Below are 17,530 nucleotides of genomic sequence, written 5' to 3'. Positions count from 1 at the left end.
CTGGGTTTGTCATCACTCTGTGTGTGTGTGTGTGTGTGTGTTAATTGCTGTCTTGGTTTGTCATCATTCTTGGCCTCCAGCCCCATAGTTATGTCAAGAACATGGACTCAAATGATCATTCTAGATATAGCTGAGATTAGTTCTCTTCACCGAAGATGGTTAGGCCAGAAGGCGGGAAGTCAAATCCTAAGCCTAACTTGAAGGAGGAAGTATTTGGATGTAGTATCTTCTTCAAAATCCTTTTTCTCCTGCTTTTTGTTTTGTCAATATTATCCCAGGATTGGGGTCCCATCCTTCCCAGCTGTACGCTCTCCTAATCGTAGATACAGAATGGATCAGGGTGTTCCAGGAGGAGGCAGGAGATTGAACCAGTAATTTCTATAGATGGGTCTTTTGGCTCTAAGTTTCTGAAATTCAAATAGTTTTTTTGTGGGGTGGTGTGGAAATCTGACCGTCAAATACGCACCTTTATTGCTTTGTGAAAATGTGCTCTGAGTTCCATGTAGCAGCCTGACATGTCAGTACTAGGCTAAATGCCAGCACAGGGGACACAATCCCTTGGGGCAGAGCTCCAGACTCCACGTGCTGGGCGAGGGCAGCTCAGCAGGGAGTTCCTGGGGGCTCTTCAGATACGGGTGGTCCCCAGCGGAGGGCCTGGGCTTCCCCAGTGGCTCAGCAGGCAAAGAATCCACCTGCAGTGCAGGAGACACAGGAGACTCAGGTTCAGTCCCAGGGTTGGGAAGATCCCCTGCAATAGAAAATGGCAACCTGCTCCAGTGTTCTTGCCCGGAGAATCCCATGGACAGAGGAAACGGGTGGGCTACAGCCCATGGGGTCACAAAGAGTCAGACACGACAGCAGCTAAGCACACACACCCGCAGCTGTGAGCCTACGGGGGAACACGCCGCCCTGCCTGGGGCCCCCTGATGAAGGAAAGGGACAGTGAGAACCAGACCTAACGCAGCCAGTACGTCTCCGCGGGGGCAGGGCTCACCTTGGATGCTTGCGTGAAAGGATCAGGAACAGGGAAGAACCATCCGTGTTATCTGTTCTGCTTGACATTTCGCAGAGTTGACACAGTATCTGGGTATGCATTTATATATACAAAGCAAGGATTTAGAGCATGTTATCTTTTGTGTTTTGCCAGTTTGACAGGTAAAACAGTATTCTTTTATTATTTGAACAGAAATACCTCTGTTTATAAAGATACGCCTTTCCCCTCGTGGCCTTATCGACCGTTTATATTTTTCCCTCTTGTGCACTCTGTTCTTTCATTTGTTCAGAACTGTTTACTGGTCACCTTCTCATTTCAGAGCTCATCATTTACAGGAAGCAGACAAACATACATAAATTTTGTAAATGTTTCTGGAACTTGAAAAGGCAGCCTCTGTTTTTAGAGACAGAATTTGATATAAGTCAGATTTATTTATATTTTATTACGTGGTTTGGGCTTCCCTGGTGGCTCAGATGGTAAAGCGTCTGTCTGCAATGCTGGAGATCAGGATCCGATCCCTGGGTCGGGAAGATCCCCTGGAGAAGGAAATGGCAACCCACTCCAGTACTCTTGCCTGGAAAATCCCATGGACAGAGGAGCCTGCTGGCTACAGTCCACGGGGTCACAAAGAGTCAGATATGACACTTTACTTTTACTTTACTTGTGTGGTTTGGGTCTTCTAATCCTTATTTTTTATTTACTTGCCCTGTCATGAGCTGAAAATGGTGAACTAATTCACCATTCTCCACTTATTAATACTAAAGGCTTCTACCACCCTTTGTAGTTCCTGTAATTTTTGATGAGGAAGATGTGATTTTATACATGTCTATAATTTTGTATCTTCATTGTCAATTATACACTTCATCACCATGTGTCCTTTCTCTTAGGTTTTCGCTACCATACACCTGGAACAGTGAGGTTGTAAACACTGCCTCCGTTTTGTTTCTCTGACAATGTCATTTTTTCATGATTATAGATATAAATTTAAAGCTGTAAATGTTCTTCTCAGCACTCCTTGAATGGCATTATTTCCACCTGTATCATTGATATATCATACTTTTTGCCCATCAGGTGTTCTGAATCACTTCAAGGTGTATCTTTTTTTATATAGCATATACTTGGATTTTCCTTACAATCCAGTTCGAGTCTTTTTCTTTAAGTGTATCATTAAAGACCATTACATTAAAGACCATTTACATTTACAGACATGACAGCTGCTGGGTCTTGCTTTTTTCATCGTATTTTACATGACACGTGGTCTTTCCACTGATGTTTTAAAATAACTTCCTATATATGACTGTTCCCTTTATGTATGTGCTATGATCATTCAAAAAAATTTTTATACTCTCTTACCTTTCAACAGCTACCTTATTTACAAATCTGAGCTTGAGATGTCTAAGTGTGGTCTTCTTTGTGTTTAATCTTGCTTTAAATTGTTATAATTCTTGCATTTCTGAGTCTCTTTTTCATCGAAGTTGAAAATTTTTAAGCTAATTCTTATTTCTGTCCCATGCGTGCTCTTAAAAACTGTTTATTCTCTCTCGGATGAAAAGCTCTATATTTATCTACTAGATTAAGTTTGTTAATATTGTAATTCAAATCTGTATCTTTGTTTTTTCAGCTTTTGATCTATCCACTTAAAATCTCCAACTAAAACTGTTGATCTCTTTCTAGTCGATTGTAGTCACTTGCTTTATATATTTTGATGCTATATGGGCAGCAACATACATATCCATGATCATAATACCATTTGTTACTAATAATATATGACACTCTTTGCCCCTTACAGCATATGATCTTGTAACTGTTTTGCTAATGTTAAAATTACCACCATGGCTTTTGTTCAATCTGTTGACATGTATTTTTTCCATCTTTTTACTTGTCGGTCTTTAATATACTTTGGCTTTAAATATGTCTTTTGTGGATATTACTACATCTTTGAAAACCAAACCTGGCAGGGCATTTCAATGTCTCTGGAGAATCTAGGTGAAGGAACTAGGTGGTAAGACCTTCAAGGAAGCCGTAATACAGTTAGAGGTAGATGTAACTCCAGGTGGAGGGCCTTGCAGGAGGAGTTCATCATGGACTTCTTAATTTGTTCCAGTCCAAAGAAGGTGATGCCTTGGGAGTTGGGCCTAACCCCAGAAAGCTCACTGTGCTCTCTGAAAGAGTGGCTGTGATCCATGTAGCTAGCTGTGCTTTGTTCCAATCAGAAAAGGAACAGTCACAGGCTGGAGAGGTTTCCTTCCTGGGAGGGTTCAAAGACAGACAGCCTTCTATACAATGGGGAAGTGAGCAAAGGAAGCATAGACCCTTAACCATGGCATCACTGAGCGCCCAAGTTCCCTCTGGTCTACCTTCCTGAAGTTATTACTCAACAGCTCAGGAGATTAAAAGCTTTTTGAAAAGACTGGCTCCTTTCCACAGACCTGGCAGCTGGGGAGATAATACAGATGACCCAGCTGGAATACACTGAAGTCAGAAACATTTGCCTTGTAGAGTAATGAGCAAATACTCAGAACAACAGAGGATAGCCTGGCTACTGCAAGACACAAAGAGGCCTAACAGAGTGCGAGGCAGGACACAGGTTCACAACTGTGCCTCCCTGGTCTTTGAAGCATGGAGCAGGTGGGACAGGACTTCAGAGTATGCGCTAGCACCTACGCAACCTAGTACAGATATTCCGGAAGGATCGGAGGAAGCTACTCATCTATTTCCTTGATCCAAAGATTCTATATCTCGTTTTTAATGTTTAAGCAAGTCTGTGGCAAATACTGTAGAGAACATAGAATTAAACTTGGTTCCTAAAAAAAAGTATTCAAAGTAAAGCAGATAGGGACTTCCCTGGAAGTCCTAAGGTTGTGACTCTGCCTTCCAGTGCCGGCGGGGCTGGGGGCGGGGAGGCGGCGGTGGCGGGGTTCGATCCCTGGTGGGGGAGCTGAGACCCCACAGACCTCACAGCCAAAATGTCCAAAACACAAAAAACAGAAGCAATATTGTAACAAATTCGATACAGACTTTCAAAATGGTCCGCATCAAAAAAATCTAAAAAAAAAGAAGCAAAACAAACATCTTCAGGTGACTAAGTATTGGGGGCATTTTTAATATGCAGCTATAAAAGATAAACATATTCATGCACACACACAAACACATACATCCACACACGTGTATGTGATGGCAGACTTCCAAAATGAAATCTAAGAGCCATAATTTCAAGAGATATCCTTCTTTCTCTGCCTCTAGCAAGTAAATAATGACGTTAAGATCCTTTCGGGGAAAGGACGACAACAACCATCTCTTTCTCCGTCCTAAACAACCCTGAAGCAGGTGTTAAAAACCATCTCCATCTTACAGATGAGTCTCGCCTCCTGTTTCCTTCCTGATGGCTCATGAAGGATGCAGGAGGGAAGACGGCATGTGCCGCTCTATCTTTGAACCAACCGGGCAGGAATTAAAGGGGCGACTTTAGAACCAGCAGATACACAGACACATCTTGGTACAACTTTCTTAAAACACATCCAGTAACACCTTTCAAACCAACGACAGTGGTTTTTGGGGGTTTATTTTGGCTGCACCATGTGGCATGTGGGATCTTAGTTCCCCAAAAAGGGACCAAATCCATGGCCCCTGCACTGGAAGCAAGGAATCTTAACCACTGGACCACCAGGGAAGTCCCTAACAATGGCCTCTTCCTGTTTCTAACCTGATTCCTCTTTTGGAATTTGCTCTTCGAGAAACCTTAGGCTCAGAAATGAGGATTCCGAAAACCAAGAGCCCCAGATCCTGCTGAAGAACCACAGCACGACTTTCTGTGAAACTCCTAATAAACCATTCAACTTGGCTTCGAAGCTGTTGAATAACTGGGCATATTTAAGAAGCTGTGTCTCAAATCATTACCCAGTGCCTCCACAGGAGAGTACCGTTTACCCTGAGAACTGTTCAGTTCCACCCAGCAAGTCCCGAGTAAACTGGCGTTTCATTCCTGCCAGGACAGGGCTCACATCAAAGCTGTGTTCACTTCCAGAAGTCCATTCTCAGCCCACTTTCACCAAGCCCACCTGGTAAATGCCTCCACTGAGAACCCAGGACCAGTCCACCAGGCCTCCGGACGGACAGTAAAGAAGGAAGCAGTGGGTGAACGGAAGAGCCAGAAGTACCTGGAGGCTCTGTTGCCAGGGTGACATGCGGTGCCCGGGAGGCCGGCCTCCAGGCATGCCCTGGGGTTTGAGCACACTGACAAGAAGGAAGGAAAGGACTGTTTACTGAGCATCTACTGTCTGAGGCCCAGTGTCATGCCCCTTTCCATTCCCATGCATCCCCTCAAAACCGTCTGCATCAGTAGTAACATGACCCTGCCTGATGCAGTGGGCAGCTGCAGCTCACGTCGTGGACAACTGAGGTAACCTGGTAGCAAGTGGGTAGGGGAGGACTCAGTCCTCGCTTCTGAAGCCTCACACTCTTCTCACATCACCCCAGGAATGTCCTAAGCACGAGCACTAAGACACTTTCACGAGGAGCCTGTGGAACAGGTTTTCTCTTCCATCACCATGAGGGTGAGAGATTGAGCAGGTATGAGACACTCAGTGGATAAAGCTGAATCACAACAGCCTTTTGGTCCAAATATGGCATTAAGACTGTCCACACGTTTGGGGCAGGAAAGCTTTAGGCTGGGAGAGTGGAGAGGACGAAATTGGTGTTTATTAAGAGGTAATAGATCTTCACAGGGCTCCCCAGGTGATGCAGTAGTAAAGAATCCGCCTGCCAATGTGAGAGACACAAAAGACGTGGGTTCAATCCTTGGATCGGGAAGATCCCCTGGAGGAGGAAATGGCAACCCACTCCAGTATTCTTACCTGGAGAATCCCATGGACAGAGGAGCCCGGTGGGCTACAGTGCATGGGGTTGCAGAGTTGAACACAACTGAGCAACTAAGCACACGCACACACACACACACACACACACACACACACACACACACACTAGATCTTCACAATGAAGAGGATAGACTTTGGAGCCATATTGCCTGGACTTTATGTGGACCATTTTTGTCTTTATTGAGTTTGTCACAATATTGCTTCTGTTTTATGTTTTGTTTTTTGGGCCCCGAGGAGTGTGTGAGCTTACTTTCCCAACCAGGGATCAAACCAGCACCTCAGTTTCCTCATCTGTGAAATCAATCACTAACAGTGCCTACCTACTAGGGCTGTATGAGAAATCAGTGAATACATGGAAAATAACATGTGCACACATATGTGACCCGCATTACACATATACATGTCAAATGCTGTCAATTACTACAAGTAACTACTGGGTCCCAGGCGTTAAGACTTGGTATCACAAATACACTATTTCAGTTGATTCCTCTCTCAGCAATCCTATGAGGCTAGATAAGCTCCACTTTTACAGGAGGAAGTGGACTCAGAGGGGTTCTGGTGGCAAAGCCAACATAAAGACCCTGGCTGGCTCTAAACCCTTGTTTCCTCCAGAGGCCCCTTGCCAGAGAGTGCCTGGACTGCCTCTTACAGACGGGAAGACCGAGCTCCAGGGGTTGGGACGTCCCCAGCTCTGAGCGGCAGGCAAGGACCCAGCACAGCCTGGCTTCCTTCGGGAGCAGACGGGCTGCCCTCCATGGGCTTTGTAGGACCACTCTGGGTGGGCGTGGAGCCTGGCAGGCCCTGGCCTGAGGCCGCCATGGGGGAGGCCCTGCCCCTGACTCCTGCCCCAGTGAGTGTCCTGGGGGCGACTGCCTCCAGGTGTCCCCAGACCAACAAGCTCCGAGGCTCCCTTGACAACCAGAAAAGGGGAGGAAAAGGGAAACCTAAGAGGAACTTGATGCCAGCAGCCTCTGCACTTGATAAAGACTTCAGCAACTCTTTTTCCAGGGCCATGGCACAGGTCTCCCTCTGAGGCACACAGAGCTTCAGCTGGAGCCATTCCTTCCAGCAGCTGCTTCGTCTTCTGAGAGACTCGCTCCAAGAGGCTGCATGTCGCCAGAACACGCCTTCACAGTCAGGGAGCGAGTCACGCAGCCCTCGAGATTAAACAAGTGCTCCTTTCCCCACAAACCTCCCCCAGTCAGCAGTGATCATGGAACAGACACCCTTGGAACAGCTGCCACGCATCTGACTTTAGAAAGGGGCCTGCTGCATCCAGCAGGCAGGGTGGCAGACGATGCCCGTGGAATTCAATGAAGCAGCCCTTCCAGCCTGCACCCAAAACTCAACTGGACTGTGCCTGCCGGTCCTTCTGAAGGACAGAACAAAGCCTGAGCTGGACCTCCAAGTCCAGGTCTGTGGTGCTCTTTGCTCACCGGTGTCTAAAGTGCTTGTGGACAACTCTTAGTTCACTGTAAAGACCGATTAATGCCTCCTTTCTGGCCCTCTTGAGATTCTCTCAGTCTTAAAATAAGCCAGTCAAATAGCATGATTTTATTGAAAGTGATTCACAGTGGGGAATGAAGGGCAAGGTGGACAAAGCCCAGGGGACTGGAGACCAGAGAGACGCTGCCTAGCCAGGAGGAGGACCCCCACAGACAGACAACACCTTCTTGTGGTCCCCGAAGAGCAAAGACCACCTCCTGGCAAAACAAGACAAACGTCCAGTTTAAGGCTATTATCTCCTTTATTCAAAAAATAAATATTTCACTTTTGAGTCGACATATATTTCAAATCACATGAAGCACAGAGAAGAATTACAGTCCCTTCGGAAATCGTGAACACGTGTAGGAAAGAGTCATGTTCAAAGCGACAGGGATGGGGTAAGAAGCACTGATCCCAACTGATCCGTGACCCAGAGATTCCTCCTCTCACCAGGTGAAGCTGTCGACATATTGATTAGAGGAGAGAAACACACACCACACCACACACACACACACACACACACACACACACACACACACACACACACGGCTTTGAAGTCTGAAAGGCACATGAAGTGGACCGTAAGGTGTATGGCACATTCAGTGATAAAACGTTCCCTATTCCCTTCCCGAGAAAAGTGGAGAAACTTTAATCAAGTCACAGACCAGAGAAGACAGGGGGCCCCTGCTCAGAGCTCAGGAAACCCTGTGCACGGAAGCCACTCGTCTGCGCCCTCACTCGGTGCTGGCGGGGCGCGTGGCCACGTACACGAACACCACGATGAGCAGCACCACCACGGCCAGCGTGGGCAGCACCACCGTGGTGATCTGCCGCCGCGCCTCCTGCATGGCCTGCTTCCGCTCCTTCTTGTCCCGGGACGTCTCCTTCTTGGGCTTCCCCTTGAGCTGCCGCATCTTCCTGGGCTGCTAGGAGGGCGCGTCTGGAGCCGGTTCCGACGGGAGGGCCACACCCCTCAGGTCAAGGCGCCGGATCTCCTGAGAGAGAACCATGGTCAAGAACCAACGGAGGCAAAGGGAAAAGGAGTCCAGAGTGAAAGGCAAACGCTAAACCAGGAGGAGGATCTGCAAGTCGAGGCCCAGGGGGAAGGACAGAAGAGGCCTGGCCATGCCTCCGGGCAGCGGGCAGTGGGGACAGGCCAGGGATTTCCTGGGCAGTGAGACAGGGCTTCTCAGCCCCATGGCGGCCGGCCGGGCCGGGCACAGATGGACACCAGTGCTTTCGTGGTATGAAGACAGCGCTGACTGCCACCTCCACTCAGCGGGTGCGGGGCACCCTTCTCCCGCCCAAGGCTCCACGTACTTACCTCATTCTAAACCCACCATCTCCCCAGCCAAGCCCAGCGCCAGACCGCCCACGGCTTCCCCGACCAGGGCCGCCTCAATGGGGCTGCAGAGAGCCCGGGCACCGCTGCCTCTGGCTCTCCGTGGGTTCCCTCACCCGCCCACCCACACCTCCTACGTGCCAGGCTCTGGCTTGCGGGGCTGAGGAAGGTGTGGCACCCTCAGCCTGTGCGCACAGAGAGCATGCGCCAGGGGTGCACCCTGGGCTGCAGGTGGAGTGGAGAGCTGGCACAGACATAACGGGAGACCGGCTGAGCCCAGGGCCCCGCCGCCCACTCATCGAACGTCTGTAAAGTCTGTGCTGCGAGGAGGCGCTCCGAGGGTGCAGCGGTGCTGCCGGGGGCCAGGAAAGGAAGGAAACCAGGGCGTAACTCCGTGCAAGTCCCATCCCGAGTTTAAAGCAACAGAAACAGGCTGTGGCCGACTTAAATTGAGAAGTTTAGGCCGTGGCCTTGGGCACCGCACGGGATCAAGGAAACAGTATGACAAGGGGCTTCCCTGGTGGCTCAGTGGTAAAGAACCCGCCTGCAATGCAGGAGACAGGGATTCGATCCCTGGGTCAGGAAGATCCCCTGGAGGAGGAAATGGCAGCCCACTCCAGTATTCTTGTCTGGGAAATCCCATGGACTGAGGAGCCTGGCGGGCTGCAGTCCGTGGGATTGCAGAATCGGACACAACTGAGCACTCCGGAGCCAGCGGCCATCCTGGGAGCCCACTGACACCTCGGGTCTCAAGGCGGCCTCAGGCTGGAGCGCAGCCTGGCCGCCGCCTGGAGCCGGGCGGGGTGGGGGGTGAGGCAGACCAGACAGGCCGCTGTCACTGCTCCGGAGGACCCCCCCAGGGCCCAGCTTTCCTGTGTCACCACATGTGCATGACCAGACAGCGGGAAGCCCAGTACACCCGCAGCCCAGCCATCCAACCTCCACAAGCCAGGCGAATGTTCTGTGATCACAGTGAAGGAGCGGAGGGTGAGTACTGGGCAGGGAAATAAAAGAGACAAACGCCCACCAAAACCTCCCAGGCCCTGGTAGGAGTCAGGCCCTTTCAGAGGCAGAGGAGCAGCGGGCACCAGTACTCCTCTAACAGAGGCTTTTGCACCACAGTGCCGTGTTCTCAGTTTTCACCCAGGGCAGCCGGGGTCCTGTCACCATCCTGGTGAGGAAGATGACATCTACACCTAAAGGAATGTGTGAAGTGGCAGGACATGGAATGTGAGTTCCCAGCTGGGAAAGGACACCTTTCTTAAGAAAGGAATAATGGCTATTTTCCAAAGCCTGATGGAAATCACACGTTTGCCTAAATGGGGCTGCCCGGAACATTTACTGTTTGCTGTTGGCTGGCATCATGTCATCTGGCTACAGTAACATCAGCCCTCTTGCACTTTGTGAAACTCTGCCTGACCATGGATAATACAAAAGATACTGGGGTCTGGGACAAGAGGAGTGGTAAGAGACTAGAAGCCCTCTACCAACAGGCCACTACTTTTTAGGACCTGACAGGTGTAGGAGCCCCTGGCTTTACAAACTCTCCTTTTACAAACCCTCCTTTTCAAATCTTTCAGAGAACTGGCAGGCTAACCTGGGTTCAAACTCAGGACAGATCCCTTGCTGGCTGAATGGTTTGCGGCTTCACAAAGCCTCAGTGTCAGAAGTTCCCCAAGGCTTAAAAAAGCCTCATTCCTGGGGACAGTGCAGGTCTGGCCAGGACTTAGAGGACAAACACAGACTCAGTGGTGGCCTCCCTGCCATGGGCCTGAAACACAGCCCCGAGCGCTCCTTCGGCCGAAGAGGGGGTGGTGGGGAGGGAGGGGAAATGCCTCTGAGCTGACATCCGAGGGGAGGAGGAAGAGTCCAGTGGGACAAAGCCTGGGGAAGGGCGGCAGGCAGAGCGAGTGGACAGAGCCCAAAGGGTGACAGGAGGGGACGTGGAGATGGCACCAAGGCCAGGCCACCCAGGGGCTGCTGGACCACGGCTAGGAGTCAGGCTTCACTCTCAGAGCAGCATGAGGGCTGCACACGGGGAGGCGCAGGCTTTCAAAAGCTCTTCAGGCTGGTCCGTGGAGACTTGGGTATAGGGGGATGAAGAGGAAGATGCTTAGCGCTGGCCAGGGAGGGACAAGGGTGGCTCAGACATGGTGGGGACAACCAGTAGTGATAAAGACGAGGGTAAAAGTGAAAGTTGCTCAGAAGTGTCCAGCTCTTTGCAACCCCATGGACTGTAGCCCCCAGGCTCCACTGTCCATGGAATTCTCCAGGCAAAAATACTGGAGTGGGTATCCATTCCCTTCTTCAGGGGATCTTCCCGACCCAGGGATCAAACCTGGGTCTCCTGCATTTCAGGCAGGTTCTTTACCATCTGAGCCACCAAGGAAGACACGTTTGATACAACGAACAGGACCTAATGACAGACATGACACAAGAGGGAAAGAGAGTCATGGGCAAGACCTCGGGTTTGGAGCTTGAGCATCTGCTCAAGGATGGATGCTGATCACCCTCGTTGAGGTAAAGGGGAATCACGGGAAATGGGGCTAGATTTGAGAAAGGCCATCAGTGCTCTGCTTGCACCTATCCACACATGAGGAGGCTCGTCAGATATCAGCATGAAGACACTCAGGAACTGAGGAGGACATGAGTCTAGAGTCTGGTCTGGGCTGACGGTCTGTATTGGAAGTCACCAGCGATTGAGGACATGAGTCAGCAAGGACAAGGCAGATGCAGAAGAGGGCCTGGCTCAAGCATCTGACAAGAGAGCACAGGGAATGTGTGCATGTGTGCGTGTGTATGTGTCTGTGTGTGTGTGTGTGCGCGCGCGTGTGTGTGTCTGTGTGTGTGTCTGTGGGAGTGGGGAGTTTGGGGGGCAGGGGAGCCTGTGGATAAGAGGCAAGTGAAGAAAAGACTGTGGAGCCCTGGGGACCAAGACTCGAGAAGAGCATGCTGTAAAGCAGGAGCCTCTGGACCTGGTGACTCAGGAAGCTGCCGCGAGGAACTTCATTTAGGGGGCGGGAGGGGAGCGCCCAGGCTGTGGCTATTACAGGAGAGGTCACACACTGTCCCTGAGCAGACAGAAGCTGTGCCCGACTGTAAATGACACATTGCCTCCTTCATCGAGAAAGTTTCACCATAAAAAAAATGTCAGCTGAACTAAAGTGTTTGCAGTGCACAGCTGATCAACACCCCATCACAAACTCCTCAGTCCTGTGAAGACTTGTGACCAGAGACTCACACCCCAGCACTGTGCCCGCTCCTTGGACAGACAGCTGGTCTGAAGCTCCGCAGGAAGCCCCTGGGGGGCCCAGAGAGAAACGGGAGGATATATGAGGGTTCCCACAGAAGGGAGAAAACCTCAAGGCTGGAGAAAAGGAGGGGTATCTTCAGAAGGCTGAGAGCATAGAAGGACAGCTCCGCCTTTGAGAGAAGCAAAGGCAGGAGTTGGGATCCAATGGGAGGCAAGACAAAGATGACGGGTTCAGGAGGGGGCAGGTCTGAATGGCCTGGCGGGGATGAGAGGCTTTCCCCTTCTCAGGAGCTGGGAGGCAGGGGAGAGGGAAGAGGAGGCAGGGGAGAGGGACAAGTCAAGCCGAGAAGGGAAACACCAGCCGGCACGGCCAACCCCCCTGCGTCCTCTGTGTCCATGCCCAGCCCCCGGCAGGCTGAGGACCAGCTCACCCACTCTGGCCGCAGCCACCTGGACGGGGGGCGGGGGGTGGGGGGGCCAGCCAGCCAGTCCTGGGCTGGCTCCTCCAGGCCTGCCAGAACCTTTGAAATGTGTGGCTCTGCCCGGAAAGGAAGTTGGGCCAATCCGCCTCTATTTCATAAGTCTAAACTAAGAAACCTGAATGGACACTGAAGCTGGAAAACCCTGCAGGGGCGGGTGCTGGGGAAGCAACCTGAGGCCATGCGCAGCAGCAGACGGCGGAGGAGGCTGCGCTGCAGACATGAGCTGGGGTGCGGGGGCTCCTGAGAGCTGGGGAGCGGGTCCGCTGCTGTCTCTCCAGCACAGCCTGCAAGGGCCTGCTCATCACAGGCTCCCGAGCTGACCTGTGTACACACGCTTCTGAATCCTAGCATAGACATCTCTTTGAACTTGAGTTATTTCCAGTGGGTCACTGTGGCCTCTAATGAAGGAGCCCTGGCTAAAACGATTGCTGCAGTTTTACAAACGAGGAGACCAAAATGAGGGAGTGGCGGAGTCCTAAGTCAAACCCACAGCGGTCTGACCCTGAAGCCTGACTCCTCACCATCCTCTGGTGCCTCCCCCATGGACCTTCCCAGCCCTTTACCCGCTTTGCGGCCACATCACTGCTCACCAGCCTCCATCAGAGAGAAAGTAGAAGCAGCAGCTCAGGAGGTGCAGTCTGGCTCTTTCCCAGCAAGCAGCCCAGGCCGGATCGAGGCCACTAGCTGAGTTCTAGCTTTAGAGCCCAACTGTGACTGCTCCCCTCTGGCCACCCCGCTGTCTCAAGTTCCTCTACCAAGGAAATGGAAGACTTCACAAACACTGGAGTTCCACCAATGCCCCTCCCCCGCCAACAGGCCCATAGCAACTGGTCAGCACTGGAACATTCCAACTGGTTCCCAGTGCGTGGATAGAGAGGAGGAGGGTAGAGAGGAGGAGGGTAGAGAGGAGGAGGAAACACATCCTTTAGTTTTGACTCATTTTATGATTTTTTGCTAAGCTTTCCAGTCTTTTTGCTATATTTTTGTTCAGTCACTAAGACTGAAGTTGTGTCTAAGTTGTGTCTGACTCTGCGACCCCATGGACTTCAGCACAGCAGGCCTCCCTGTCCTTCACCATCTCCCAGAACTTGCTCAAACTTATATCCATTGAGTCAGTGATATCATCCAACCATCTCACCCCCTTCTCCTCCTGCCCTCAATCTTTCCCAGCATCAGGGTCTTTTCCAATGAGTCGGCTCTTTGCATCAGGTGGCCAAAGTATTGGAGCTTCAGGATCAGTCCTTCCAATGAATATTCAGGGTTGATTTCCTTTAGGATTGACTGGTTTGATCTTGCTGTCCAAGGGACTCTCAAGAGTCAAAAGCATCAGTTCTTTGACTTCAGCCTCCTTTACAGTCCAACTTTCACATCCATACATGACTACCAGAAAAACCATAGCCATAGTGTGCATGTGTGTGTGTACACATGTGTGCATACACATGCTTATTAAAATCTTTATGTATATTTCTTCCAACTTAGAGATCATAATGTGCATAACAGCCTTAGAATTTATGAGGGAAACAGTCAGGACCAGAAGTTAGAACGTGGGTTTGATAGCAGGTTTGAGCCTCAGCTGTGCCCTGTCTAGTTAAACAACCCTGGGCAATGTACTTAATCTCTCATGGGCTTTCCTCTGTAAAATGGGACAAGAAAACCTGTTTTGTGGAGTTACTGAAAAAAAAAGAGAAAGACGGAAGTATTGATTAACAGGCCAAACTGGATGCTCGATAAACTAGTACAGAGTAACTCAGTCTCCAGGGACGTTTGTGCAGTGCAGATGCAGGTGAGGAGGGAGACACCAGGGAATTCTGCCCCTTTTTTGGTTTTGAACCATGCAATGAACCTGCATGACAGAATCCCCCAGTTTTTCTCTCTTCCCTGCTGAAAACCACCAGACACCAATCTGCTGTTGGGCATGTTTTCCCAGAGGTTTAATGGGAGAAGTAGGCTGGCATGGCAACTGAGGGAAGGTTCAGAATCACGGAGACCATGCCCAGCTCCCGTATCCCAGACAGGCTAGACCTGCACTGCCCAGTATGGCAGCTAGAGTCACATGCAAGCTAGCTACGAGCCCTGAGACATGGTGCAGTTCAAACTGAGCTGTACTGTAGTTTGAAATATTTGAAATACACACCAGAGATTGAAGACTCAGTACTAAAAGAAAGAATGTAAAATGTCTCATTAATATCTTCTATATTAATTACAAGAAATGATAGATTTTGGAGATACTAGGTCCAATACAGTATATTATTAAAGTTATTTCACCTGTTTTCTTCTTACTGTCTTAATGTGGGCTACTCGAAAACGTCAAATTCCATGAGTGGCTCACATGGCACTTTAACTGAACAGTCCTGTACCTGCCCCATGCAAATAAGCACCAGGTTCAGCCCCTGAGAAGTTCCCACATCCAGGCTTAACTCACAATGGCGAGGACTTTAGACCCCTCACAGTCCAGCCCCAGTGGATCTCTCCAGCCTCCTCACACCTCACGTGACCCATAGCTACCAACACACCTGAGCACACACCCCACACACTCCATGGTCACGCCCACACCGGAGCTCTGTCACGTGCCCTCCCCCTGCGTAATTCTCATGCTCTTCCCCGTGCACTGGCATCCTCTTGGTGACTCATCCATGGTCACACCCTATGCCCAGCCTTCAGCACTCCCTCCTTGGCACCAGCTCAGCACTCAGTGTATGCCTTTATTGCAGCACTGACCAGTGGCCACAACCTAAGCAGCTGGGCCTCTGATGCTCCCACAGGACCATGCACTTCCCCTAGGCTGGCAGGATGCCTCTCACATAACAGGTGCTCAAATAAGCATCTCTGGATTGAACATCAAAGGTGGAAGAGTTTAATACAAGCAGTCATCTTACATACTAACCACAGAGTTATAGCAGAAAATGCTTCAGTAGAGGAGAAAAAGTTATAGCAGAAAATAACCAAGCAGCTAGCTGCCACTTAGAAATGCTCATCTCATTCTCAACACAAGGCTTGTATCGTCACTCCCATTTTATATGAAGAAACTGAGATTCAGAAAGTATGGTGATTTGCCCACATTAAAGACTAACCAACACGGTCTCAATCTCAGTGTAAATCCCATAATGTGTGTGTGTGTGTGTGTGTGTGTGTGTGTGTGTGTGTGTGTGTGTTCAGTCACTAAGTTATGACTCTTTGTGATCCCACAGACTGCAGCACATGCCAGGCTTTCCTGTCCTTCACCATCTCCCAGAGTTTGCTCAAACTCATGTCCATTGAGTCGGTGATGTCATCCAGCCATCTCACCCTCTTCTCCTCCTGCCCTCAATGGTTCCCAGCATCAGGGTCTTTTCCAGTGAGTCAGCTCTTTCCATCAGGTGGCCAAAGTATTGAACCTTCAGCTTCGGGATCTGTCCTTGCAATCAATATTCAGGGTTGATTTCCTTTAGGAGTGACCGGTTTGATCTCCTTGAAGTCCAAGGGACTCTAAAGAATCTTCTCTAGCACCACAATTCGAAAAGCATCATCACTAAACAGTGAATTAAAGAATGGACTGAGGATTTGAACTTGGACTTAATTCCAAGTCCATGCATCCTCTTTGCATGACCCCACAGTGCCTCTCAGTCACCCCACAATTAAGAACGTCACCTATCACATCCTGAAGACTCACTTCCTGTTGGACTACTGCACTAAATCCCTCTGCATGTATGTATGCTCCGTTGCTAAGTTGTGTCTGACTCTTTGAGACCCCATGGACTGTAGTCTGCCAGTATCCTCTGTCCATGGGATTCTCCAGGCAAGAACACTGGAGTGGGCTGCCATTTCCTTCTCCAGGGGATCTTCCTGACCCAGGGATCGAACCTGGGTCTCCTGCATTGCAGTCGGATACTTTACCACTGAGCCACCTGGGAGGCCCCACTAAATCCCTCTACAAATACACAAACCTATATCCCACTTTGCAGACAAGGGAACTGAGGTTCAGAAAAGAGCCAGGTCAGAGTGCATCTGGGATTCTGCCCCACCTCTGCCTGCTCCAGTCCCACAGCTGCCTCCAGGCAGCCAGGCCATCCGTTAGAAGCACATAGAGTGACGGGGCACAGGGTCAAGGGTCCACACGGGCTCCTGCCTGTCAGCCCCCAAGGGAGGCTGTGCAGAGTGGGCAGGGTGAGCGGGAGCCAGGCCTTCCATGGCCTGCCTCACTTGGCAGTGGGTAAAGCCTGTTCCCGACCTGCCCCGAGTCCTGGACGGTATCCTGCACACCCCCCGCAGGCTGGGCTGCTGTCCTGGGTTTAAAGACACACTGCCTGCTGCTTGGACTCACCATGGGTTAGGCGGCCGGAAAGGCCCCCGGGATGTCCCCAGCCGTTTGAGGGGCGCCTGCTAGGAGCAGCATGTCCGGGTGACCATGTGGAGGGGCTGTGGGCTGCAGCCCTCTTCCCCACACCAGACGGGAGTACAGAAACCAGGATGGGGGGCAGCCCCGGGGAGACCACTCCCGGGGTGATGGCCAGAGACTGCCGTCCACCTCCATGCTGTCCACCGGTTCAAAGCCCCTGGACCTCCTGTCTCCAGAAAAGGCAGTGAGCGTGAGGTGCTCATGGAGAAAATGCTGCAGGCTTTTCCAAATCAGGAAAGCAAACAAAAGAAGATCCCCTGGAGAACGAAAATGGCAACCCACTCCAGTACTCTTGCCTGGAGAATCCCATGGAGGGAGGAGCCTGGTAGGCTACAGTTCATGGGGTCACAAAGAGTTGGACAGGACTGAGCAACTTCATTTTCACTTTCAAACAGCACAGAAGAGGGGGTGGGCTTCCCTGGTGGCTCGGTGGTAAAGAATCCCTCTGCAATGCAGGAGACGCCAGGTCGATCCCTGGGTCAGGAAGACCCCCTGGAGAAGGAAATGACAGCCCACTCCACTAATTCTTGCCTGGAGAATCCCATGGACCGATGAGCCAAGAGTCAGACACAACTGAGCGACTAACCCACCACCACCAAAAAGGTTGTGTGTGCAGGGGGCGCGGGACCTCACCAGCTCTTCTGGCTGCGTCATCCGAACGTGCAGCATCAGGAGGCCGACCTGCTCCGTGCTCCCAGCCACGAACCCAGGGAAGCCGCCCTGAG

General features: G+C 50.8%; 1 protein-coding gene across 10 annotated transcripts in view; it reads right to left on the bottom strand.

The window, feature by feature from the left end:
• Positions 1 to 7,596: 7,596 nt before the first annotated feature.
• The window catches only part of SMCO4 (single-pass membrane protein with coiled-coil domains 4), a 76,274-nt gene continuing 66,340 nt past the window's right edge, over positions 7,597 to 17,530 (bottom strand). For 9 of the 10 annotated variants that reach the window (XM_070782876.1, XM_070782873.1, XM_070782870.1 and 6 more), the window contains one exon: positions 7,597 to 8,348. In XM_070782876.1, the coding sequence (XP_070638977.1) occupies positions 8,088 to 8,267 (180 nt within the window). In that variant the 5' untranslated portion in view covers positions 8,268 to 8,348 and the 3' untranslated portion in view covers positions 7,597 to 8,087. Of the gene's footprint in view, positions 8,349 to 13,020; positions 13,152 to 17,530 lie in introns of those variants that run through there. The other variant, XM_070782877.1, reaches the window with a different exon arrangement.

This window comes from Bos indicus, chromosome 29 (genome assembly GCF_029378745.1).
Source record: "Bos indicus isolate NIAB-ARS_2022 breed Sahiwal x Tharparkar chromosome 29, NIAB-ARS_B.indTharparkar_mat_pri_1.0, whole genome shotgun sequence".
Classification (NCBI taxonomy): Eukaryota; Metazoa; Chordata; class Mammalia; order Artiodactyla; family Bovidae; genus Bos; species Bos indicus.
The sequence above is the reverse complement of the archived record's forward strand: the minus strand, read 5'-3'. Positions and strand labels throughout refer to the sequence as shown.